The sequence below is a fragment of the Balaenoptera musculus genome, chromosome 1 (assembly GCF_009873245.2).
Source record: "Balaenoptera musculus isolate JJ_BM4_2016_0621 chromosome 1, mBalMus1.pri.v3, whole genome shotgun sequence".
Taxonomy (NCBI): Eukaryota; Metazoa; Chordata; class Mammalia; order Artiodactyla; family Balaenopteridae; genus Balaenoptera; species Balaenoptera musculus.
This window is the reverse complement of record NC_045785.1, coordinates 144457286-144482789: the sequence shown is the minus strand read 5'-3', so window position 1 is coordinate 144482789 and position 25504 is coordinate 144457286. Positions and strand designations below refer to the sequence as shown.

Below are 25504 nucleotides of genomic sequence, written 5' to 3'. Positions count from 1 at the left end.
AGCTTTTTCTGCATCTATTGAGATGATCATATGGTTTTTCTTCTTCAATTTGTTAATATGGTGTATCACATTGATTGATTTGCGTATATTGAAGAATCCTTGCATCCCTGGGATAAATCCCACTTGATCGTGGTGTATGATCCTTTTAATGTGTTGTTGGATTCTGTTTGCTAGTATTTTGTTGAGGATTTTTGCATCTATATTCATCAATGATATCGGTCTGTAATTTTCTTTCTTTGTAGTGTCTTTGTCTGGTTTTGGTATCAGGGTGATGGTGGCCTCATAGAATGAGTTTGGGAGTGTGCCTTCCTCTGCAATTTTTTGGAAGAGTTTGAGAGGATAGGTGTTAGCTCTTCTCTAAATGTTTGATAGAATTCACGTGTGAAGCCATCTGGTCCTGGACTTTTGTTTGTTGGAAGATTTTTAATCACAGTTTCAATTTCATTGCTTGTGATTGGTCTGTTCATATTTTCTGTTTCTTCCTGGTTCAGTCTTGGAAGGTTATACCTATCTAAGAATTTGTCCATTTCTTCCAGGTTGTCCATTTTACTGGCATAAAGTTGCTTGTAGTAGTCTCTTAGGATGCTTTGTATTTCTGCAGTGTCTGTTGTAACTTCTCCTTTTTCATTTCTGATTTTATTGATTTGAGTCCTCTCCCTCTTTTTCTTGATGAGTCTGGCTAATGGCTTATCAATTTTGTTTATCTTCTCAAAGAACCAGCTTTTAGTTTTATTGATCTTTGCTATTGTTTTCTTTGTTTCTATTTCATTTCTTTCCGCTCTGATCTTTATGGTTTCTTTCCTTCTGCTAACTTTGGGTTTTGTTTGTTCTTCTTTCTCTAGTTTCTTTAGGTGTAAGGTTAGATTGTTTACTTGAGATTTTTCTTGTTTCTTTAGGTAGGCTTGTATAGCTATAAACTTCCCTCTTAGAACTGCTTTTGCTGCATCCCATAGGTTTTGGGTCGTCGTGTTTTCATTGTCATTTGTCTCTAGGTATTTTTTGATTTCCTCTTTGATTTCTTCAGTGATCTCTTGGTTATTTAGTAACGTATTTTTAGCCTCCATGTGTTTGTCTTTTTTACGCTTTTTTCCCTGTAATTCATTTCTAATCTCATAGTGTTGTGGTCAGAAAAGATGCTTGATATGATTTCAATTTTCTTAAATTTACTGAGGCTTGATTTGTGACCCAAGATGTGATCTATCCTGGAGAATGTTCCGTGCGCACTTGAGAAGAACGTGTAATCTGCTGTTTTTGGATGGAATGTCCTATAAATGTCAATTAAATCTATCTGGTCTATTGTGTCATTTAAAGCTTCTGTTTCCTTATTTATTTTCATTTTGGATGATCTGTCCATTGGTGTAAGTGAGGTGTTAAAGTCCCCCACTATTATTGTGTTACTGTCAATTTCCTCTTTTATGGCTGTTAGCAGTTGCCTTATGTATTGAGGTGCTCCTATGTTGGGTGCATATATATTTATAATTGTTATATCTTCTTCTTGGATTGATCCCTTGATCATTATGTAGTGTCCTTCCTTGTCTCTTGTAACATTCTTTACTTTAAAGTCTATTTTATCTGATATGAGTATAGCTCCTCCAGCTTTCTTTTGATTTCCATTTGCATGGAATATCTTTTTCCATCCCCTCACTTTCAGTCTGTATGTGTCCCTAGGTCTAAAGTGGGTCTCTTGTAGACAGCATATATATGGGTCTTGTTTTTGTATCCATTCAGCAAGCCTGTGTCTTTTGGTTGGAGCATTTAATCCATTCACGTTTAAGGTAATTATCGATATGTATGTTCCTATGACCATTTTCTTAATTGTTTTGGGTTTGTTTTTGTAGGTCCTTTTCTTCTCTTGTGTTTCCCACTTAGAGAAGTTCCTTTAGCATTTGTTGTAGAGCTGGTTTGGTGGTGCTGAATTCTCTGAGCTTTTCCTTGTCTGTAAAGCTTTTGATTTCTCCATCAAATCTAAATGAGATCCTTTCCGGGTAGAGTAATCTTGGTTGTAGATTCTTCCCTTTCATCACTTTAAGTATATCATGCCACTCCCTTCTGGCTTGTAGAGTTTCTGCTGAGAAATCAGCTGTTAACCTTATGGGAGTTCCCTTGTATGTTATTTGTCGTTTTTCCCTTGCTGCTTTCAATAATTTTTCTTTGTCTTTAATTTTTGCCATTTTGATTACTATGTGTCTCGGCGTGTTTCTCCTTGGGTTTATCCTGTATGGGACTCTCTGCGCTTCCTGGACTTGGGTGGCTATTTCCTTTCCCATGTTAGGGAAGTTTTCGACTATAATCTCTTCAAATATTTTCTCTGGCCCTTTCTCTCTCTCTTCTCCTTCTGGGACCCCTATAATGCGAATGTTGTTGCATTTAATGTTGTCCCAGAGGTCTCTTAGGCTGTCTTCATTTCTTTTCATTCTTTTTTCTTTAGTCTGTTCCGCAGCAGTGAATTCCACCATTCTGTCTTCCAGGTCACTTATCCGTTCTTCTGCCTCAGTTATTCTACTATTGATTCCTTCTAGTGTAGTTTTCATTTCAGTTATTGTATTGGTCATCTCTGTTTGTTTGTTCTTTAATTCTTCTAGGTCTTTGTTAATCATTTCTTGCATCTTCTCAATCTTTGCTAATGGCTTATCCATTCTTATTCCGAGGTCCTGGATCATCTTCACTATCATTATTCTGAATTCTTTTTCTGGAAGGTTGCCTATCTCCACTTCATTTAGTTGTTTTTCTGGGGTTTTTTCTTGTTCCTTCATCTGGTATATAGCCCTCTGCCTTTTCATCTTGTCTATCTTTCTGTAACTGTGGGTTTTGGTCCACAGGCTGCAGGATTGTAGTTTTTCTTGCTTCTGCTGTCTGTCCTCTGGTGGTTTAGGCTATCTAAGAGGCTTGATGGGAGGCTCTGGTGGTGGGTAGAGCTGACTGTTGCTGTGGCGGACAGAGCTCCGTAACACTTTAATCCACTTGACTGTTGATGGGTGGAGCTGGGTTCCCTCCCTGTTGGTTGTTTTGCCTGAGGCAACCCAACACTGGAGCCTACCTGGGCTCTTTGATGGGGTTAATGGCAGACTCTGGGAGGGCTCACGCCAAGGAGCACTTCCCAGAACCTCTGCTGCCAGTGTCCTTGTCCCCATGGTGAAACAGAGCCACCCCCCGCCTCTGCAGGAGACCCCCCCAACACCAGCAGGTAGGTCTGGTTCAGTCTCCCCCAGGGTCACTGCTCCTTCCCCTGGGTCCCGATGCACACACTACTTTGTGTGTGCCCTCCAAGAGTGGGGTCTCTGTTTCCCTCAGTCCTGTCAAAGTCCTGCAATCAATTCCCACTAGGCTTCAAAGTCTGATTCTCTAGGAATTCCTCCTCCCGTTGCCGGACCCCCAGGTTGGGAAGCCTGACGTGGGGCTCAGAAGCTTCACTCCAGTGGGTGGACTTCTGTGGTATAAGTGTTCACCAGTCTGTGAGTCACCCACCCAGCAGTCATGGGATTTGATTTTACTCTGATTGCGCCCCTCCTACCGTCTCACTGTGGCTTCTCCTCTGTCCTTGGATGTGGGGTGTCCTCCTTGGTGAGTTCCAGTGTCTTCCTATCGATGATTGTCCAGCAGCCAGTTGTGATTCTGGTGCTCTCGCAAGAGGGAGTGAGAGCACGTCCTTCTACTCCGCCATCTTGGTTAATCCTCCCACATAGACAGTTTTAAAAATATAGTTTTTTGAATGGAACTTTTCTTATTTTGTATTGGTATGATGTTTCTTCATGACTAGATTCATGTTAAGGATTCTAGCCAGAATAGTGTAAAGGGGATATTGTGTCCTCTGGATATCACATCTGGACACCCGTGATGTCCATCTGCCCATAATTGGTGATATTAACATTGATCCCCTGGTCAAGGTGCTGTGTCATTACTCCACCGGATAATTACCATTCTTTCTCTTGAAACTTATGAGCAATCTGGAGTAAGACACCTAAGACCACGCAGATATGCTGCTCCTCATCAAGATGTCCCCCTAGCATGCATTTATGACTCTCGCCAGAAATAATCTTTACTGTGATGATTGCAGAATGATGATTTTCTAACTCTAGTACTCCTTTCACATTTATATTCTTCTCTAAGCAAGTCTTCCCTTCTTCCCCACTTATTTATTTATCTATTTATAATCAATATAGACTCATGGATTCCTATTTTTCCAGTGGTTTCTATTTCATTACTGTAGTTAATTATTTTGTGCTCAGACTGTCCCAGATTTGACTAATGGGAGCCCCTTCAAGCCAGCTTCCAAGGTGGAAGGTCCAATATAAATTTACCTGCCACCAGGTGGCTATATGGCTCCGCTGAGGAATGCTGCTATATTGAGGGCTCAGCATCAGTGTTTTCTGTTGGCCAGTTGGGCTCCTCAGCAAGAGCAATCGCTTTGGGCCAGATCTGGTTTAGATTTGGAAATGAAGAAGGGTCTATGATTTTTTTTAACAATGTTTTTCTTTGTTTGTTTGTTTTTAATTTTTTAATTTATTTATTTACTTTATTCATGGCTGTGTTGGGTCTTCGTTTCTGTGTGAGGGCTTTCTCTAGTTGTGGCAAGCGGGGGCCACTCTTCATCGCGGTGCGCGGGCCTCTCACTATCGCGGCCTCTCTTGTTGCGGAGCACAGGCTCCAGACGCGCAGGCTCAGTAATTGTGGCTCACGGGCCCAGTCGCTCCGCGGCATGTGGGATCTTCCCAGACCAGGGCTCGAACCCGTGTCCCCTGCATTGGCAGGCAGATTCTCAACCACTGCGCCACCAGGGAAGCCCCTATGATTTTTCACTATGGTGACTGAAGTTGGCCTCCTGCTCACAGCTCTCTGTTCTGTCTGATGATACAAATCATGCAACACTCGAATTGGCTGCTCACCTATCTCACCCCTGGTAGGGTGACCATGGGTATCAGTTTGACTGGGATGGTTCTGGTGTATACCTATGTTCCCCATGTAATTATTACGAGGACCCTTTTCACTCTTAAAAGTGGCTCAATTTAGACAACAAATTCTATGAATACCCTCCCCTGAGGAACACCAAGACTTATTATCCAAACACCAGGAGTCCCTGCAGATCTAGTCACCCTGATCTTCCCTCCTCCTTGCTGTCCATTGTGGTAAGCATTCCACCTTGTCCTTTATGATTAAGTGCTTTGCAATTCTGTGATTTTTATCATCTCCACTGAAAGTATGGAGCTCAGTTCCACAGACGCTTTCTCCCTCCCATCGACCCTGGACTACAAGGATAGCCACTACCAGGTGCTCAAAAAACCTCCTTGCGGGCTTCCCTGGTGGCGCAGTGGTTGAGAATCTGCCTGCCAATGCAGGGGACACGGGTTCGAGCCCTGGTCTGGGAAGATCCCACATGCCGCGGAGCAACTAGGCCCGTGAGCCACAACTACTGAGCCTGCGCGACTGGAGCCTGTGCTCCGCAACAAGAGAGGCCGCGATAGTGAGAGACCCGCGCACTGCGATGAAGAGAGTGGCCCCCGCTTGCCACAACTAGAGAAAGCCCTCGCACAGAAACGAAGACCCAACACAGCCAATAAATAAATAAATAAATAAATAAATAAATAAATAAATAATAAAAGTGTTTTTTTAAAAAAAACAAAAAACCTCCTTGCTAGTACACTCTTTATTGCTTTAGTGAAGGGAGTGTCCTCTGGGCTGGCCCAGGGAACTAGTCAGGTGGTGAGTTCTTGAGCCACGTATAATAAATGCTTCTAATATTCCTTCCTTCCTGAGTCTTCTGACCCCTTCCTCGACACGACACGAGGAAGCCTGGCTTCTCCACTTTGCTTACTATAGGCCATCGTTGAGACCAGGCTTCAAAGAGCCATCCCAGGAGACTATCGGGACAAACTCCGAGCATCCTTGGGAAAACATTAAATCTCGCGTTCTGTGTGAGTATCCCCGAATTAGTGGATCCTCCCAACTGAGCTTCCTGTTTCACCCCCAAATATAACATCTTCGAGATCCACTCCCACACATATTTCTACAGTTCCTGCCAGTACATGTTAGCCAAGTCCCGCAAGATCTTTGGCAGGTATGCTTTTTCTCCCTGGAAGAGGACTTTTTCATGCCAGTGTGGGCTGTGCTGCAACTTGACTCTGGGTTTTGGCAGAGGCAGTAAGCGGTGGGTCCAGGTCTTGAGACGAAGCAGCCATGGAGAATGGGACCTGGTTTGGGCAGGAACATTCAGGGGATCTGAAGGGTCAAGATGCTCATCCACCGAGATATGCCCATCCCAGCTCTCAGGGTTCCAGTCTTTCCCTATCAGGGCTCTGCTTTGACATGGATGCCGATCAAGGCCATGCATTTAGTCTTTTTTTTGCAGTTCTGCTACCCTGTGATCAGATCTTGGGCTTGATTTTATGAGTCTCTCCCACAGTTTCAGGAAATAAGACTTTCCCTTAAAGCCATAGCGGCTCTCTGGCTTTCAGAGCGTTCCATGAGTTGGTAATTAACTGCTCTGAGCCTGTCATTTTCTGTTTCCAAGGTCTCTGGTACCTGTCGTTAGCACTGTTTCCAAACTGACTACCACAGCCGCTTGCTCTCCCAGTGTCTCGCTCTCCACCCAGTTCACCCCAGTTAACCAAGTGAAAGCTTGGGTGCGATCGCATATCGAAGCTATTGCCATCTCTCTTATCACCAGCAAAGGACTCTATTGATTTCAGACAGCTAGGAGATACAACCCCAGAATCCATCCTGAGGACTTGCTTTCTTGAACCACTTGTGGAACCAACTGTCTCAGCTCTGTTTCTCTAGAAAACGGATCTGAAGCAAAGACTAAATCTGACTGAGAAGGCAGTAAGAGCGAGCGAGCGAAAAGGGGAATGAGGTGGGCTAGGATGAGAAGCGGTGCAAGACAGTGTGTTATCACGCAGGTAACTGCTTCACCACCCACCGCAAAGAGCCCCGGCAGGTTACTCAGGAGGTATATCTGCTCAGCCATGCAGGACATCTCCAGACAGGCTGTGTTAGAAAATCATGACTCGGAACAGTCCACAGGAGGCAGGAAGGAAGGAGAGTCTATTTGCCCAGCTCCCTCTCATCTCTTGTTTCTCATTGGTCAAAATGTTCCCTAGAGGGAATTAATTCCCTCGGATTCCCCTATGACGGCTGCTTAGAAGCCGCATCCTGCAGTGTGGCATTTCTTCTGATCCAGAAGTAGTGGAAGAGTCACGGGCTCCGGACATGTGGTCAGCCAGCTTGGCTGTGCAGCAGCAGCCTAGAGGGACCTGACTGGGCAAGTGACTGTCAGTCCTAGGTGGCTGAACTACACAGATTTGGTTGGCTGTGCAGGGAGCTGCGGAGGCAGGAGAAAGGCAAGGTCTAGCCGGTGCGATTAGGCTCTTAAGGTGCGTCTGATACATCCATCAATAGGCTATTAACATCAACAGGTGGTAGACCTAGAAATATGATCATCGGGTTAGGATTTTGTCTTATTTATCTTTGAGACCCCAGCGACTGGCACTTGAATAATAAGATAGCATCTGAACCCAGTTTTTCTTGTTCCAAACCTTCCCACTACATGTCTCTGCTATTCCAGTTGTTATGCCATTGAATGGACATGACCATGCCCTCAGAGGTTGGGCAGCTAGTCATCACGTGTCCCTGTTCAAGTTGCAAGTAGGCCCTGCCCCACTGTGTGCTATGTCATTCTTACTAACCATCTGAGCTATGGTTACCAAAGGGAAAGGGTGGGGGGATAAATTAGGAGTTTGGGATTAACATATATATACCACTATATATAAAATAGGTAACCAACAAGGACCTATACTCAATATTTTGTAATGATCTATAAGGGAAAAGAATCTGAAAAAGAACATATATATATTTGTATACATAAAAGAATATATATGTATATATATATAACTGAATCACTTTGCTGTACACCTGAAACTAACACAACATTGTAAATCAACTATAGTTCAATTAAAAAAATTAAAAACAAGCAGAAAACAACAACAGCAAAACCCCAAAACCCATAATCTGTCTGGCCTGTGTCCACTTGAGTGTCACATAACACAAAATACACAAAGAATTGAAGAACAGAGTTGGCTGGCCCTCACAATTAGCACAATTCTCAAATGCAAAAGAATTCTGAACAAAAGGGTCCTTCTGCTTTCCAGTCCTTTCAATGGGACACTGCAGCTCACTTCAGAAGCCTTCTTACCACCTCTTTGGAGAATTAGCCAAATCTCACAGCTCTCTTCATAGACCATTTCACTTGCCTCCCCACTGCACCCCATCTCCTGGGGAAAAGAGAACAGATAGTTGGATACTGGAGATGAAAAACAAAAGCGTTTCCCTCAACTGTCAGGGAGTCCTGAGGTGCCTGGGGCGGGAAGATGAACCGATAATGCTCTCCGGTCCCTAGGATTTTGATTCAGGTAAAGCAGGAACCAGGCCCTGGTTTGACAGGGACATTGTAGTTGTTTGGATTTGGCCTGAGTCGGGACACTGGGAATCGATGCCAAGGACAGTGACACATGCCAGACATTCTTCGATGTTCACCAACTGGTCTGATCACTTGAGCTTTGAGAGCTCAGTTTTCTCCTGAGGGGTGGTTAGGCCATATTCTCATCCTCTGCATAGAGATCTGCATCCTGAAATCCTAGTCTCCTGGGACTTGAAACCCCTGGGGAAGCGAGGAGAAGGGGACAGATTTGAGAGATGAGTGAGAAAAGAAGGGAGGAAGAATGTTCGAGATGAGAAAACAGCTCACCCTCTGAGGCATGTTTTCTCCTAATCAGGAAATGAAAACTGAGGCAATTATATATTGAGAGGATAATTCTCTTTCAATTCCCTAATTTTTTCTTCAAGTGTCCTTGTTCCACTTGAATTATTCAGATAATTTCCTGAATATTATTATTAGGTCCATTTCCTCTGTCTATCCAGACCTAAGTTTGTCTCCTTATGGAATCTATAAAGTCCTGGGCATGGGCTCTGTCTGCAGCTGTGCAGGACTGGTCCAGAATCCAGGTCTCCTCACCCAACACCTGGCTCTCAGCTACCCTCCAGCACCCGCCCCTCACCACGCCCTCCTCTGAAAGAGAAGTTCCAGGGTTAAGCATCCAGATAGAGATCTGTCATCAGTGGTCTTTGATGACTGCATTCTTAATTCGAGGTTAACTTAGCATTGCTGTCACAGCTGCTTCACTCTCCTCAAAGCTGGCAGGCTGGCCTGGAGTTTAAAGGGAAAGCATATTATGGCCAGGTTCCCAAGTGTCCATAAAAGAGGAAGTCAGAGGATCACAGAATCTTAGAGCCAGAACAGGCCTTGGAGAGTGAAGGGTCTGCTCTCCTCTTTTCATAAAGAGGCTGAGGCCCAGAACAGGCAAATGGCTTGTCCTGGATCACACAGCTTTGCCAAGTGATAAACCTGGACTTAGGGCCAGACCTCAGGTCAGTAGTCTGGGGCTCCTCCTCACCTTGCTCTTCTTTTAAGAAATAAAAAGAAGAAGAAGAAGAAGATGCCTTTAAGGAAAAGGTGTTTCCCTGGAGAGTGTGGGAGGGTCTCCACTTCACCGTGTCTCTGAAGCATCTCTCCACCCTCTCCGAACTCAGTAGCTGTGACAGAACAGTGGGGACCTGGCTGACGTCCCCGGTTTTAGTGTCGCATATCAGCTTGGGTTTAAAGGGACTTTATTAATCATGACTAATGTCAGAGGGTATATGGCTGTGTCCCCTTGTTAGTTTTGGGGAATTTGTAATGTAGAATTAAAAAAAAAAAAAAAGATTTAATATGGTGCCGTCATGTTTACATGCCTGCCTGAACCATCCATCACTGCCCGGTAGCGGCAGGTGACTGTGTGCCCAGCCTTCTTCAGGGAATGCTGTCCTATGACAAGCCCTCCTCTACTTCAGGGCCACTTCTTGGGTGGCTTTAATTCTCCTCTGCTTCCCATAGTTGCTTCCCCCGCAGTGCCACGATCCCTGGGGAAACTCTGTCTTAAGTCCCAGGGATAAACGCTCCAGCCCCGCGGCGCTCGCAGGACACGACAGCGATCGGATTTCGCGCGGCGGCCCAGCTTCCCCTACTCCTCACCCCTCCCGCCCGGGAACCCCGGGAGCCAATCAGAGCGTCGCGGAGCTCCGGGTTGTAGAGTCCCGCGCCCGGGACCCGCCCCTCTTTGTTGCGGTGGCCAATGGACGCAGTCGGAACATCGGCGGCTGCCCGGGTGACTCGGTTATATGTCACAGAATAACATTAGAGGATGGGACATGGAATGAGGCGACGGCCACAGCAGCCCCAGCAGCTCCCGCCACCCCCGCCGCCCGGAGAAGCCGTGCAGCCATGAGGCCGACCGTCCAGAGGTAGGGTCCGGGAGCTGCGGTGCGCCCTTCCTGCGCCCCGCCTGCAGCCATTTCCCCGGGGTGCCTGGCGCTGGAACTCAGGGAAGGGGGCGGGTGGAGCCACTGCCACAGGAGCCTGGGGGCCGGGGCCGCCCCTCGTCCGCCCAGCCTCGGGAGGGCTTCTTGTAAGAAACGCGGCCGCTTTTGCAAGCCGAGGATGTCGCTGGGCTCTCGCGGCAGCCCCGGGCGCTCACGTGCCGGCACGTTCTGGCTCGGCTCGGCGCTCGGCCACATCTGGCGACCAAGGGACGTGTGGAGCCTTGCGGGGACCTCCTGTTCCATCCCGCTGCACGAGCTGTCTTTCTTCTCCCTACCCCGTCCACTCCGCAGCCTTCACGCTCCTTGTCTTTCCCTCCCGCGGTTTAGGTGGGTGTGAAGCTTTGTGGCAAAATTCAAGTCGCCTTTCTAGGTAATTGCAGGGCTGGAAGCTCGTGTGCAATTCCCTGGTGGGTGGGTGGGCGTCCTGTCCGCGCGCGGGGGGAGCGGATAGGGAAGTGGGGACACTTCGAAGCCCCCCCCCCCCACGTCTTGGCCACGGCCCCCTCCTTGGTTCCTCCGGGTGTCCACTTACCCTTGGTATGTGCTGGGTCTCACTGATTTCAGGCACGGCCCGTGAGCGGAGTTCCAGCCGCCGCTCCCCCTTCGCGCGTCCTGCTGCAGCCAGAAGCATGGAGAAGGCCGCCTCCGCGGGGCGCTGATCCCCGCGCCGCGCCCGCGCTCACACGCCCCCTGCCGCCCTCCCCGCCCCTGCCCCACCATGACCGGCTCGGCGGCCGACACTCACCGCTGCCCCCACCCCAAAGGCGCCAAAGGCACCCGGTCCCGGAGCAGCCACGCGCGGCCCGTGAGCCTCGCTACTAGCGGGGGCTCGGAGGAGGAGGACAAAGACGGCGGGGTGCTGTTTCACGTTAACAAGAGCGGCTTCCCCATCGACAGCCACACCTGGGAGCGCATGTGGATGCACGTGGCCAAAGTGCACCCCAAAGGTGGAGAAATGGTGGGCGCCATCAGGAACGCCACCTTCTTAGCAAAGGTTAGTGACTCCGAAGGAAGGGGGTGGTGTGGGCAGTGATGGGACCATTTTGCCTGTACGTAGCAATTTCCATTTTCCTGGTCCTGCTGCAAACTCCCTTCCCCTCCTCATTTTTCCCAACAGCCTCCACCCCCTTTGCTTAATTGAGATGTTTGCCTTGGACGTCTTAGAAATGGGGAAGGGAGAGAAAGGGAGCTTGTTGTCCTGGGACTGTGTGGTCGGCTTGTGCCACGGTTTCTTTGAATCTGGAGCCAAATTCTATCATTTACTTAGCTCCGTGTACATCCTGCTTCAACGAAGACTGTAGCCACCAAGTAGCACCAGTGATGCCAAGAATGCATGGGCCCCCTGGGGATCCCACCCCGCTTATCCTCTTTGGAGTTTCTTGGTCCTCCTCTGTCCCCTCCTGGTAAATGATTTATTAGGCTATGAATGATTTTACAATCAACCAGTCAGACTTCTCAGCGTGAATCATTCCTAGACTTTTTGCCAAATTTTTTTTTTTTTATGACAGTGACTTTCACCTCTGAAACTTGCAAAGCAGTCAGCTCTCTCTTTTCCCAGCTTATCTGGGCTCTGAGAAAAAAGAGTTTTAACTATGGCTTAAAAGGGACTTTCCAGTGCACATGATGAATGAATCTCACTGGATAGAGAAAGAGGCTCAGGAGTGAAACTCTTTCTACCTTGGAGAGAAGCCAGTGAGCCAATTGGGTTTGGTGGCCAAAGATAATGTTAGTAAGATGGAGGAAGATGTGCAGTGGTCGCTGTATGAAGCACGAAAATGCAAACTGGAGGAGAAATGCTGCAGAGCCTGGGGTTTGTAGCATGGCAGATGGTTTCCCATCCATCCTGGGGACACTGGTATGGCCAAGAAGATTCCTGGACAGGTCTAGGAATGCCAGACCTGAGACCTGGAAGGCCATCTGGTCGAGCCCCCAACCTGGAGCATCTGGTGACCTGAGCATCTGAGCCTGCAGGCCAGAAAGCTGTGTGTGCCCTTGGGAAAAGTAACAGAGCCTGTAAGCTGCCTGCTGTAGTTGGTTATGGTGTTTTATTACCCTGCTGGTCAATGAGATCTTCATTATGCCCAGTGAGAATCTTGCCTGCTTTTGTGTCAGCTATAATTACCCTTGCTGAGTCCTCCTTGAGGACTCAGAGCCTGAGAACAACCCTGATACTGGAGTGCAGTTCTGACTTCGGAGTCTGTCCTCCCTTAAGTGAGCCTTTCTCATTTAGCACCCTTAGCACCTGATTGTGGCTTCTGATTGTGGCTTCATCTTTCTCCCAACATTGTGGGTGGGGACCCCCTTTCTCTGTGGGAATCAGACAATGTCAGTGTTGGTAGAGACCAATCCTGTACCTTTCAGCAGAATCCCTTCCTCTTTCTGAAGGCCTCCTGGGAATGGGGGGCTTGTCGCCTCACAGGGCAGCTCCCAGGCCTGGCCAGATTTGGTCACTGGGAAGCTCTTCTCTGACACTGAACAGAGCTCCTCCTCCTCCCCTCCTCGGTCACATGTCACCACTGATTCTTGTGCTCAAGAACCAAAGGGCGGCACACGTCGAGTTCCTGTGCTACTCATAGCTCCCTCGAATGTTACGAGATGGTTCTCTTGGAGTAAGGAAAGGACTTGGAGCGAAAAAATCAAGGGACTGAATTCTGGATCTGGTTGTGCTACCTCTAGCTTTGTGGCCTAGGTCACTCACTTAAAATCTCCGGCCTTAGTTTTCTGACCTATAAAATGTGAGTAGATCAGATTTCATGTAAAGTTCTTTCCAACTCTCAAATCCCATGGTGTTATGACCCATTAGTCTTCAGGTTTCTAGTCATCTGTGTGACACTAGAGGTGCACTGGATTATTCTGCGTCTTCCTTTACAGGTAGTTCCTTTCACCTTTTCCTATGTGTCATAGTTCCCAGATCAGCTCACTTTCCTCCTCCTCTTTCTAGGACAATTGCTAGTTTGTCATCAGTCAGTCCCCGAAAACATGAGCACAGTAAGAAACACAATATTCTAAATGTTGTCTGAGCAGCTTAGAACATAAATTACTACTTCCTGAGACCTGTACTTGATACTTCCGTTATTGTGGCTGAATTTTGCGTTCTTAAGAAATGAGCTTTCTTTCTTTCTTTTTTTTTAATATAGTGGCCATATCATATTGTACTTTCATAGTAACCGGAAGGTCGCATGAGAACTGCCAAGCCAGGGCAACCCCAGGCTGAACATGGGCATCGGCTTTTTGAACCTAAATAAAGAGCTTCACATTTCTCTCTCTTACACTGCATCATAATGCTTGGTTCTCCATCCTCAATGCCCATCACAGCATCCCCTCTCTCCCTGGTCCTGGCATTCCCCAAACCCTGACCCCTGTGCAGGCCCTGGGATGGGAACAGCTTTGAAAGTTCCTGTTTCCAGGAGCCACTCCTCTCTGATTTGAGGGCTGTTCCTGCACTCAGCTCAGCAGACTTTTTCCTCTGGGGCCAAGTCCTTTTCTCCTTTAATCAGATCAATGTCTTGCTGAGGAATCTGTACAGAAGGCGGGTGGTGGTGGAGTGGTGGTGGAAGGGTTGGAGAGTTTCAGGGAGGTGAATCTTTTTTTGGCAATTGAATTGTGGACTGAGAAGCAAAAGAAGTGGCCAGGGGAAGGTGTCAAAGGCGTGAGACGAGGACTGAATGACACTTTGTTTGACCACAGGACATTTTGTTAGCAGCCGTGGTAATTTCTGCCCAAAGATCCAGGTGCCCCCACTGGGGAAAGGGGGACAGGGGTCACCTGCTCTGCAATCCTAATTTTGTGACTGCAGGCCTCTCCCCTGGTGGTGACTGGGTCTGAAGTTAACAATTGACTAGGTGAAAGCCAGGGTTTTTCAGGGATAGTGCAAGAAAGCAGCACGGGTCAGTTGGAGGATAGTAGAGGTTGGGAAGGGAGGGGCAGGGAGGATGGCTGGCCCAGAAAAAACAGCTGGGCCGACTAGGAAACAACACCTCCTGCTTCTCGACTGGCTGGAGCCCGACTGTCCTGGGGCAGACAGCCAGATGGATTCAGCAGGAAACACCAAGCCGTTTCTTGCAGACACCACGTTTTTGTGCCTCATTCTCACGCTGATCCCAAATTGGGAAATAATTCACATTTAGAGGACTCAGCTTTGCGTCAGTGAAGAAGTGTGAGGGCTTTGGGGCCAGACTTTGCTGCGGTCAGGGCTCCACTCCTGCCCCCTGCTGGCTCACACAGGCAGTGCACTTTCTCCCTTGTCCCGCGTTCAAAACCATCCATCCATCCTACCTTCCTGCTCAGCCCAAGGTTGTGACCGCTGGACCAGGTCACCATCAACAGATTCCTGGCTGCTCCTGATGCAGGGGCCTGGGGCCCATCCTTGGCCCAAGAGTGATGTTCCATGCTCCCTCCCCGCCGCCGCCCAAGGTTGCCAGAGAAAATTCTTCTGCCTGGCACCTGCACAGTGTATATAATACATATTCAGAGCTGGGAAGGCAAAAGGCTTCACTTTCTCCTTGTACTTTCTTGTTAAAGACTCTTGGTGCCTGGGGCTCTCGATGCCTCCCTGGCTCCTTTCCTGGCTTCTCCCTTCTTTCCACATGGTGATGCATGGTGATGATACACACTCGTGTCCTTCCACATCCCTTCTTGCATTCTTCTGACAGGGCATTGCATTTGGCAAGAATGGAGTGAAAGAGAGCCTGTCCACAAAAGCTTGCCTGTGGTTTGTTTCATTTTTCTTCTTGAACAACCATATTCCTGTCCACTCCCCTCCTTCCCCCTATTCCCTACCCTCAGGGACCCCACCCCCTAACTGTAGGCACAGTGCCTGTGTGGAGAGGGTGGTTTTGATCTGTGCCCTCTAGATTCTGCCTTCATCAGCTGGGCTGTGGCTTGAGATGGCTGGATGCAGGTGGCAGGAGGGAATCTAGAGGGACAGGGCCAGGGGAATTCTAGGTTGGAGTCTCAGCTGAAACGGGGCAGGAAAATAACAGGAGAGACTCTCAGGACCCCAGTCAGGGAGGAGGAGAAAAAAAGGAGTGTGCCCTGGTCTTTTCATAAAAGTTTGTACCAATTAATTTTCCCATCATGCCGTATGAGAGCATCGTCCCCAGCACTGAGTATCCACATTTCAGAATATCTCTGCTAATTGGAGAGGCAAAAAATGACATTTTGCAGTGGCTTTAATTTGCAGTTCTTAAATTGTTAGTGTGCTGGAACGTTTTTAAAAAATATTTATTCACTATTTGCATTTCTTCTTTTGTGAATTGTCTTTTCATGGCCATTTAAAAAATTGTGGTAACGTATAATTTACCATTTTAACCACTTGAAGTGTACAGTTCTGTGAATTAAATACATTCACATTGTTGTGCAACCATCACCACCTTCCATCTCCAGAAATGTTTCTTCTTCCCTGACTAAAACTTTGTACCCATTAAACACTGAGTTCCCATTTCTCCCTCCCCTCAGCCCCTGGCAACCACCCTTTTACTTTCTGTCTCTATGAATTTGACTGCTATAGGAATCTCACATAAGAGAAATCGTCCAATATTTGTCCTTTTGTGACTGGATTATTTCACTTAGCATAAGGTCTTCAACGTTCTGGCATGTATAGCATGTGTCAGAATGCCCCTTCTTTTTAAGGCTGAATAATATCCCATTGCATATATGCTACATTTTGTTTATCCATTTATCTGTTGATGGACACTTGGGTTGCTTCCACCTTCTGGGGCCATTTTCTTTTCGTTGAGGCCTAGAGAGTTTTCTTATCACTTTGTATGAACTCTTCATGAATTAAGGATATTAACTCATGGTCACCACGTGTCCACAGGGGAAGTGGGTGTTTCCATCCTCTTCCATCAGGCTGAGAAGGCATCTTGGTGACGCTCCTGAGTTGAGTGTCTGGGGGCTCAGGCCCTGCTGATTCTGTTTTCCAGTTACTGAAAAGCGGAGACCATTCAGGCTCCCCCATCTAGACCTCTGAAGGCACACTGTTGATGAATAATGATAACACAGCTAACACTTAAAAACACCGAGTGCCAAGCCCCAAGTTGTCTGCTTTATACATTAGGTCATATAATCCTCACAACCAGCTCAGAAGGTTTGAAGTAGGTGATATCCTCTCCTATTTTATCAGGAAGGAACCGGAGGCTTAGAGAGGCCGTGCAGCTTGCCCAGGGTCCACAGGAGTAGGTGACAAAGCAAGGACTCATGATTACACCCCAAGGAGCCTGCCTGGTTTATAGTCCATCATCCTGTGGGGCCTTGGCAGCCCGAAGTGCTGCTTGGGAGCTGCCCCAGCCTGAGCCCCAGCCTGAGCCCCCTCCAGCTGTCCCAGACGGCAGGGTGGGCTGTAGCCAGATGACATCATCCCCTGAGCAGTCTCGGCTTCTCTCCCACCACAGCCCAGCTCCCCAGCTGGGGTCTGGGGAACGTGACTGCAGCTCCTGCACTCACTCTTAGCTGGGGCTGAGGTAACCAGACAGCTGTTTTTAAAAGCCCTTGGGCGCCACTGGGCTGCTATTCTGAGGACCGGCTGCTCCCTGACTCCCCCCATCATCTGGCTCTTGTGGGCTCCGCTGGACTTGGGGGAGTTGAAATAACTTGGTGGTTGGCCCCCAAAGCCGACTCAGAGCAAGGTCACTCCGGCTTCCTCAGGGCTTTGGCCAAGGGACATCCCTCTGGGGATCCCTCGGGTGGCTGGTGATTCTCCGGGGCGTTGTCCCATGCTTGCCTGGGTAGAGGTATGCTCCTGCCTTCATAAACTCTGTCGTTTGCCACCTCCCTCTTGTACCTGGCCTAGAGCTTGGACCACTGGAGGTGCGAAAGAAATGGTTGTTCTCGTCTCCCCTGCTTCCTCACTTCTCTGTGAAAGCTCTGGCACATTCTTATGCAGAATTCCAGGTGTGGGTAGATCAGTGGATGTTACTGCCAAAAGCAGGGACAAGCGTCCTCACGTTTGCTAGGTCGGAAACACCAGGACGCGCGTCGTATTTTGACTCTGGGCTGGGCGGGGGTGTTGTGGGAATGGCCCTATAAGCAGATGTTCAGATGGGAACGTTTTGCTCCCAAAAATGACTCTCCGAGACAGGAATGTGATTTGAGTTGATATGTTGTAAACAAAATGTTTGCAGAACAGCTGTGAGTGTGTGCACACAGTCTCACATTCTCTCTCTGTCTTTCACACATGCAGTCATGCACACACACACACACGCTCTGCACCTTGGCTGTGAAATAGGATGTGTGACTAGTTCCCTTCTATTTTAAGTAAAAGCAGTGGAAGATGCAGAAGTATGAAGAGCCTCCTGCTTCAGGCCCGGGGGACCCCCTCGCCCGCCAGCTTGGCTGTGGGGCCTGAGCTTGCAGAGCTGGGGACAGAACTGGGGACCGTCCGTGGGCAGCGTCCGGCGCTGGTGCCCAGCCAGACTGCCCCGTGCTGTCGCTAAGTCTGTTCACCAGTGGCTTTACCTTCCATCAGCTAAGTACTAAATCCCCAGGGCCTTCCTTTCCCTGTTTTCTTAGAGGGTGGAACTAATCTGTCCTGTGGCCCCTTGTGTCCCTCCCTAAGCGGCTTAGTCCTCCTCTCCTTCCTGCCGGAGCTACAGACCCACATGGGCTGAGTGTCTCTGTCACCAGCGCCCCTCCCTCCACCCATCGGAGAGGCTGAGGTTAAGGGACTGGGTAACATAGAGAAGAAATAAAGCAGAAACTGCCGCCTTGCTTCCCAGGAGTGACTGGATTGGAAGCCCCTGCTTGTTCTCGCTCTTGGCCTGGTCGGCAGGGTTGCTCAGAGCTGGGTGGTGTCTCAGCTCTAAATTCCCGAGAAGAGGGACTTACGTCCCCCTTTTCAGTCCTGGCCCGCCATTGCTCCCTTCCCTTCCCAGCGGGGGTTAGGACGTCATACCCTCCGCTGGTGAATGTTGACCAAGAGGCAGACTAGGAGATGCCCAGGCAGACTGGGCAGCCGGATGGGGTCAGAGGGTAAGATGGCTCACGAGTGAGAGGAGCTGCACTTACCTGGGAAGATTCGAGGCAAGAAGGGAATCTTTCCTAATGCACTTGGGGCTGGACTCAGGGAATGGATGTGATGGGCATTGCAGGGGGTGGTGGTGAAGAGAAATGGCATGTGTGGCACCATGTTGCATTCCTTCGGGGCGCCATACATCTTGTGTTCAGTGGTGCCCTGGAGTGGGCACATACAATGGTGACACCAGATACGCAGCAAAAGTGTAGTCGTGCAGTAGAAGTGTGAGGGTTAATGGAGCACCTCTGAACCCTCCTGGACCAGGCCTGGGGAGGGGGGGGACACTATAGGACATGGTCCTTGGCCTCAAGAAGGGCTGAGGCTCTCATGGGGAGGCAGGCGGTGTTCACACCGCAACACACAAAGGGCCATAGAGAGCCGCTGCGACCCAGGGCGGAGTGTGTACCAAGGGAACGCAGAGAGAGGACTGGCCGGTCTTGGGAGACCTTGTCCAGGAGGCACCAGTTGAACGGGTGCCCAGGCCAGCGTGGCCATCTGCCCTCAGGAGTAGCTCTGCGTCTCCTTGATAAAATGATCTCTCTCTACTTCCCTGCAGCCTTCAGTACCCCAGGTTCCCAACTACAGGCTGTCGATGACGATCCCAGACTGGCTCCAGGCAATCCAGAACTACATGAAGACACTACAGTATCCTTCCGACCAGGGTCTGAGCAGGCCCAGCCCGGGGACAGGCGTGATGATCGCACGCCTGGTGGCGGCTCTGTCCCCATCTGGTCAGCAAGTGCTGTCTGAGGTTGGCGAGGCCGGGCACGGAGGGATGCCTCGATGTGAGAGTCTAGAAGAAGTGACACTGGAGGACGTCATCGCAGTGATCAGACCCTGTCCGTTTAAGCAGGGTGTGGGCCGGGACGGCAAAGGGCAGTGAAGCGGCGGTGGGCAGCACACGCCCCTCTTCCTTCCATCTACTCCTCTTTCTCCACCTCCTCCTCCTTGGTTATCCTCGGCTCCCTCCATCTCTCTTCCTGTACCAGCTTGCTTTCTCCCTCTTCCTTCCTAGTCTTTTTTTTTTTTTTTTTTTTTAGTATATCTGTTTATTTATTTATGGCTGCGTCGGGTCTTAGTTGCGGCACACGGGGTCTTCGTTGAGGCGTGCGGGATCTTTCGTTGCAGCATGTGCTCTTTGTTGTGGCGTGGCAGGTTTTCCCTCTCTAGTTGTGGTGCATGGGCTCCAGGGCGCGTGGGCTCAGTAGTTGCGGCCCGCAGGCTTAGTTGCTCCGCGGCACGTGGGGTCTTAGTTCCCAGACCAGGGGTCGAACCCGAGTCCCCTGCGCTGGAAGGCGGATTCTCAACCACTGGACCGCCAGGGAAGCCCCCCTCCTAGTCTTCTGTTCCTTTTCTTTCCTTTCACTTTTTGGCCTGATCCTGACCGCTCATCATCTACAAGAGGCCCACCTGGCGTTGCCTTTGGCGCCTGGTGCCCTTGGTCCATTCTGCATGAGTGAATGGGGCCCTGGGCTGGGGGCCCTCTCCCCTCATGTGAGTTTGAAGAAGAGCTGAGAAGTCCTGTGGGTCCAGGCTGTGTGCAGACCAGGCAGCCTGTGGCCCCTTTTCTCCTCAAGTGTTCGCAGTCAGGATTACATCTGTTCTGAGCGCCCATATGAGCTACGTTGTAAGAACCAAGGGGCAGGGTCAGATGGTCCCCTCGCCACGGCTGGTGGTTTATCAGGGATGGGAGTCAGACGGGAGCCGGGCCAACAGAGGAGGTGTATGTGAGTGGGACAGGCCGTTTGCCCAAGCGAGTCAGTGAGCATCTCAGCTAAGCCAGCATCGGACCCCCTGCCGAGGCAGCTGCCACCATCCTAGCCCCCAGCACATTGTTCAGGAGGTCTGCTGACCTCTGTCCTTCCTCCCTAAAGGCATAGAACTTAGCAGAAAGGATTTCACGGGACGCTGCACACATGTCCCACATGCCTGGGAAGAGGCCTCCCCTCTCTGTGCTATAGGCAAGAAGCTTTCCTGTGGACTTTTGTGTTTTCCCTGAAGGTAAGGGTCCTACCAGATGAGAACTGCCGCTCGTTTGGGTGGGCAGATTACTTGATTAGCCTCTCAGTTCCCACTTCACGGACTGTGAACTCCCCTGCATGGCATCTTCCTCGTAGAATCCTGAAGCGATATTAGAGAAGATAACACCAGCCTCCAGGGGTCAGGCGGACAGTTCTAGCCCACGGAAGGCTGATGTCGGTGCTGATCGCTGAACTGGGACCCCACGTGGGGAATTCCATGTGGCCCAGAAGCATAAACTCCTGCCGGAGTCGACCTGGACCCCAAAAGCTGAGCCTTCCTGGATGTGATCGACTCCTCACAGAACGTTTCAGAAGGTGACAGAAATTAGCATGGCTCCCCCCTTCTATTTAGGACATGGTCTTCACAAGGATCATCTGGCTGGAGATTAAAAGAGGACAAGCCTGGCCGCTGGGAATGCACTGATGGGGCAAATTTGCATGTGCTTTACATATCATTGGCTCATTCTCCCGTAAAGGCTGCAGCCCATTCTCAGTCCTGAAGGATCTGCTTTTTCATTTTTCCCTTCACTGACCCATTGTGATGGTCACTGAGCTGGTTCACCGACTGCAGAGAGGGCTGGAGAAGGGAAAGCACCACCATGCTGCTGGGATCAGGCTCCAGGTCATCTGGCCATTGGAGTAACCTCTTTGTTCTACCTCCTGACCAGCCTTTTATTTAGTTCCTTGGGCCTTCCTACTGCTTTGTCCTGGATGCAGTGACTGATGCTAGGGTATGGGGACCGATTGGGGCCAGCCCTGACCACAGATGTCCTCAGCTGGGGACGGGAAAGGACAAATCCTGCCTTCCCTTCTGACAGCCTCACAGCGTTGGCCAGCAGGAGTGCTGACCTTGCACTGGGTTCTGGAAAGAGAAGTCCCCACCCCCGAGCTCTGCTGTGTAGCGAGCAGAGGGTGAAGTCTCTCTCTCCAGGCAGCGTTTACAGGAGGCTCTCCTCCCCAGGCCCATAACTGTAAGGAACGGAGAAAGAATGGTCAGGTAGTTTTTTATTATTTTATTAGAGGTTTGTCTCACTCCATGCACTAGATGTATAAACTAGACGTATGAACAGGGGGAAAATTGGGCATATAAATAGAACTTTTGCCAATTGCGTGCTACTTTAAATATACAAGGAATCTCACTATTTGAATGAAATCTTTGGTAAAGTGAAAAATCATTTCACAATGAGGCTACGTAGCCCTTCATTTTTCTCTCGTATCTCTAGGGTTTTGTATATTGTATTTTTTAAAATCTGGGCAAGCCTGTATTGTTATTGGTTATTCTTACGGCTCATGCTGGTAATTTCCAAACGGTGAGCTTGTTAAAATCATCCCCTGGCCCTCACCCTAGAACTTCCAATTCGACAGTCCCAGGTGGGGCGACTCTGACATCAGGGGCTAAGACCATGGCCTGAAATCAGAATCTCTTAAGGATGGAGCCCAGAATCTGCTTATAACAAACTCTCCAGGTGATCGTTACATATGTTTGTGTCTTAGCGGCCAAGCACATCTTTGCCCGGAGAGGAATCCCAACCCTTGTTGGGAGGGTGTGCAGTGCCTTGAGGTGATCATTGCAACTTTCTGCAGCTGCTCATACCACTGTAGGGGCACACGTCGAACCTCATACTTCCTGCCTGGGCTACAGGTTCATGCTTCATTAGCACCTTCCCAATATGCACTTTTTCTATAGGATTTTGTTTGAGGCAGGAAAGAGAAACATGTAAAACAACTTTTCTTCAGGCTCAGAAAAAAATCAAGATCCAGTCTCAGAGAGCCCGGTGTCTGAGAATCTCCAGTCTCCTTCAGAATGAGCTGGTGCAGGCTTGCCAGTCCCTGAGACCTGGTGGGCAACCAGCTAAATCCCAGTTTGTGGATAATGCTGTCGTCTTCTCAGATCTAGTAATCAATGTCAAATATCAGTCCAGGCATGAAATGAAAGTGCTGTCGCCACAGTAAGCTCTGCTGCAGAGTCTGCGCTCTTGAGAAACCCTACTACCACCTATCCACCTTCCATCCATAACCCTTCCATCCTTCCTTTCACCCATCCATCAACCTACCTTTCTATCTGTCCATTAATCCATCCATCCACTCTTCTATCAATTCCGTCCTTCCTTCCTTCCATCCACCCATCCATTCACTTATTCCTCATTTATTTAATAATACTTGCTAAATGGAATATGTTGGGGTTGTGCCAGGCTTTATGGGTGACACAAAAGATGATAAATGGTCCCAACTCTCAAAGGGCTGGTAGTCTAGTAGATGAATTAAGACGTAGTCAACTAAACAAAATACAGAGCAGATTGAAAATAGCTATTGTATAGATCCAAGGTGCTTTGGGGCCTAAGTTAGAAAGTAGATTTCTAGGGCAGGAGAGAGAGGAGGGAAGATACTGTGGGCAATCTTCTGGCTACAGGCCACCTTCTGGAAAGCCCCCACTTCCTCATCCCTTTGAGAAATCCCTCTGCTGGATTACTGGGACCTTTGGAGTTTTCTGTCACTTTCCCTTTACATACTTCACACAGATACAATCATACAGGGACCCAGTTCTTTGAAATTAGGAAAATGAGACCGCTGAGTGGGTAAGTGGTGCATGATCTGTGGGCCAGGTGACCATGCTCCTATCTGAGAGCCGCCGTCTTTCTCTCCCACTCTCTCTCCTTCATCCCAGTGCTCAAATATTCTGGTCTGTAAGGGGTTAGGGGTGCCCCGGGCCAGGTTGGAGGTGGGGCTGAGCTAAGCTCAGTGGTGGAGACTAACTCAGGGGCGGGGCAGACCTGTGAAATTTGTTTTATGTGGCCTTTTTCACTTGCTGCATTGTAACACCCGTGTCCTGGGTTAGTGGGAGGGTGCTGGGTAGTACAAAAACTAATCTCCCAGAACTACGTCTTGCAGAGAGGAGTGGAGAATTTAGGAATTTAGTTCCACCAGGTGCGAGGCGCTTTGCGAGCCTCCTGTAAGGCAAGTTCTGCCCTTTCTCTCTGTACTCCTGCACGCTGCCTAGTGTGGCGATGGGCATGCTGGTGGATTGGCACACAGACCGACTGCGTAATTAAATAAGTCTGAGATCCTTTGCTGTGCTCTACCCTACAGGTTAATGGAAACAGCGAAAGAAATGACTCGGGAGTCCTTGCCTATCAAATGCCTTGAAGCTGTCATCCTGGGCATGTATCCTTTAAGTGATGTAAGCTTAAATTTACTCCATAGATGATGGCTTCACTGTGGGGCTGTTTGTGGATCCTAGATCCACAGAGGTGATGCCTGTTGTCTCCTTGGAGGAAAGTGTCAAGCCCTCCTGGTGCTTCTCTTGAACTTTCACCGTCTGGAGTTGAACCAAATCAGAGCTTGGACCGTCATCAGTGTAACCTGTGAGCTGAGGCCTGCATCAAGGTCAGCTCCCAGGCCAGACGCATTAGTCACGAGGAGAATTCTCGCTTCAAGGGACTAGCGAGAGAGTGTGTATCATTATTTTTTGCATTAATCTGGCATTGCAACAGTAAAGACACTCCAAGGAAAATGGGATTATCCAAAGCCATCTCCAGGGAAGGTTCTATGAGTGGATTGCAGAGGAGACCAATGGCTTAGTGTCCTGACCCTACGGGACATAAAGCTGAAACAAGGGTCTGGTCTCTCCACACTTCCTGCTCCGTTTTCCACCAGACTCCTGGATCCTCAGCCTTGAGGGGGAATATGGTCCAGAATAACTGTGATGGCACTGACTTATTAGTGGTGGTGGCAGTAGAATATGATCTGGTAGAATAGCAAAGAAACTCCCAGTCCTGGGGCGGATGGCTGGGGTGAACCGGCCAAGGGAACACAGTAAGACATGAGCTCGAGAGGTGATCCCAGGTTAGGACAGGTAGGTCCTTGAATGCCATTCTGAGAAGGGTAACTTTTTCCAAAGGCAATGGGCAGCCCAGCCGAAATCTCTGGAACGGAGACAGGACATGATGAGGTGTGCACTTTAGAGAGGTACTTCTTGGGGCCAATTGCAGGGCAACCGGAGAAGGTGGGGCTGCATCTGCAAGGCCAGTTAGGAGCTGCTACATGAGGGCAACGGTGATGCTTGAACCATGGTTTTGGCAATGGGAATGGATTTGAGGGGACCGTTTCAAGAGATCCCGAGGAGATAGAATTTACAGGACTTGGAGGCCAGAGAGGTAGAAGGAAAACCAGGAGAGAGAGCAGATACAGAAGTCAGTGGGAGGACTGGTGACTCAGAATCGGGCTGGGGACAGTAGGCTGGGTCTGGTCTGTTCTCCCGGCCCCCTGGACGTCTTCGTGGGGAGGGGAATTTCTGCCTCTCTAGTCTGCAGAGCGCTGGCTGGCCGGATCTGAAACAGGACTGTCCGCAGGTGCCCAGGCTGACGTCTGAAAAATGGAAACTTGAGCTTTGTGGAGGCCTTTGCCCAGCCCTCCAATCATACCTCCTCCCTGTTCCCCACCAAGGAGATGGACCGCGTCTGGGAGCCCAGCAGGAGGGCAGGATGGGGGCGGGGTGGGGGGGCAGCAGATGGCTCCGGGCCCCACCCTTTGGAGGCAGGAGTCAGCACAGCTGTTGGGCAGAGCCTCCTGCAAGTTTAATGGGGGGAACAATTGTCGGGGATTTGCTGGTGATGGGTGAGGGAGCCCATCACCACGGGCACCAGCTGCCTTCAGACCCTGTGCTGACAGAGGTCGCAGGGCCCCTGGATGGAGGTCATCTTGCTTCACACGGCAGTCCCGTACACAGTTGTCTTGTCCCCGAGCAATTATATCAATCCAAGCAGAAATTAGCTTAGGTTACTGGAGTTACCTATAAAACTCTTTGGGGTTGGGGGGATGGACCTGTGGCCAGCCTCTGGGCCTGTCCGAATCAGAGGGTAGTGTGCTCTGGGTTCTCCTTTGTTCTAACCGGTGTGTCATTTCAGAAAAGTGGAGGGAGGGTGGAGAAATACAGCTGAACTCAGGGAAATGTGACTCTTGCACAGACAAGAAACACAGCTGAATTTTAAAAGTTACGGCCTCTTTGTCTTTGCTCTGTGTCAGCAGCCCTGTGGCCTGCTTTGCTCCCAGGCACAGTGAAGGACGG

The 25504-nt window shown here is 49.4% G+C and overlaps 1 protein-coding gene across 3 annotated transcripts in view; it reads left to right on the top strand.

The window, feature by feature from the left end:
- The first annotated feature begins 11097 nt into the window (after positions 1–11097).
- VASH2 (vasohibin 2) overlaps positions 11098–25504 on the top strand; it is a 35883-nt gene continuing 21476 nt past the window's right edge. Inside the window, exons 1-4 of one of the 3 annotated variants that reach the window (XM_036872005.1) lie at positions 11098–11401; positions 18975–19063; positions 22959–23015; positions 23527–23601. In XM_036872005.1, coding sequence (XP_036727900.1) covers positions 11126–11401; positions 18975–19063; positions 22959–23015; positions 23527–23601 — 497 coding nt within the window. In that variant the 5' untranslated portion in view covers positions 11098–11125. Of the gene's footprint in view, positions 11402–17662; positions 19064–22958; positions 23016–23526; positions 23602–25504 lie in introns of all 3 variants that reach the window. The other 2 variants (XM_036872022.1, XM_036872014.1) reach the window with 2 other exon arrangements.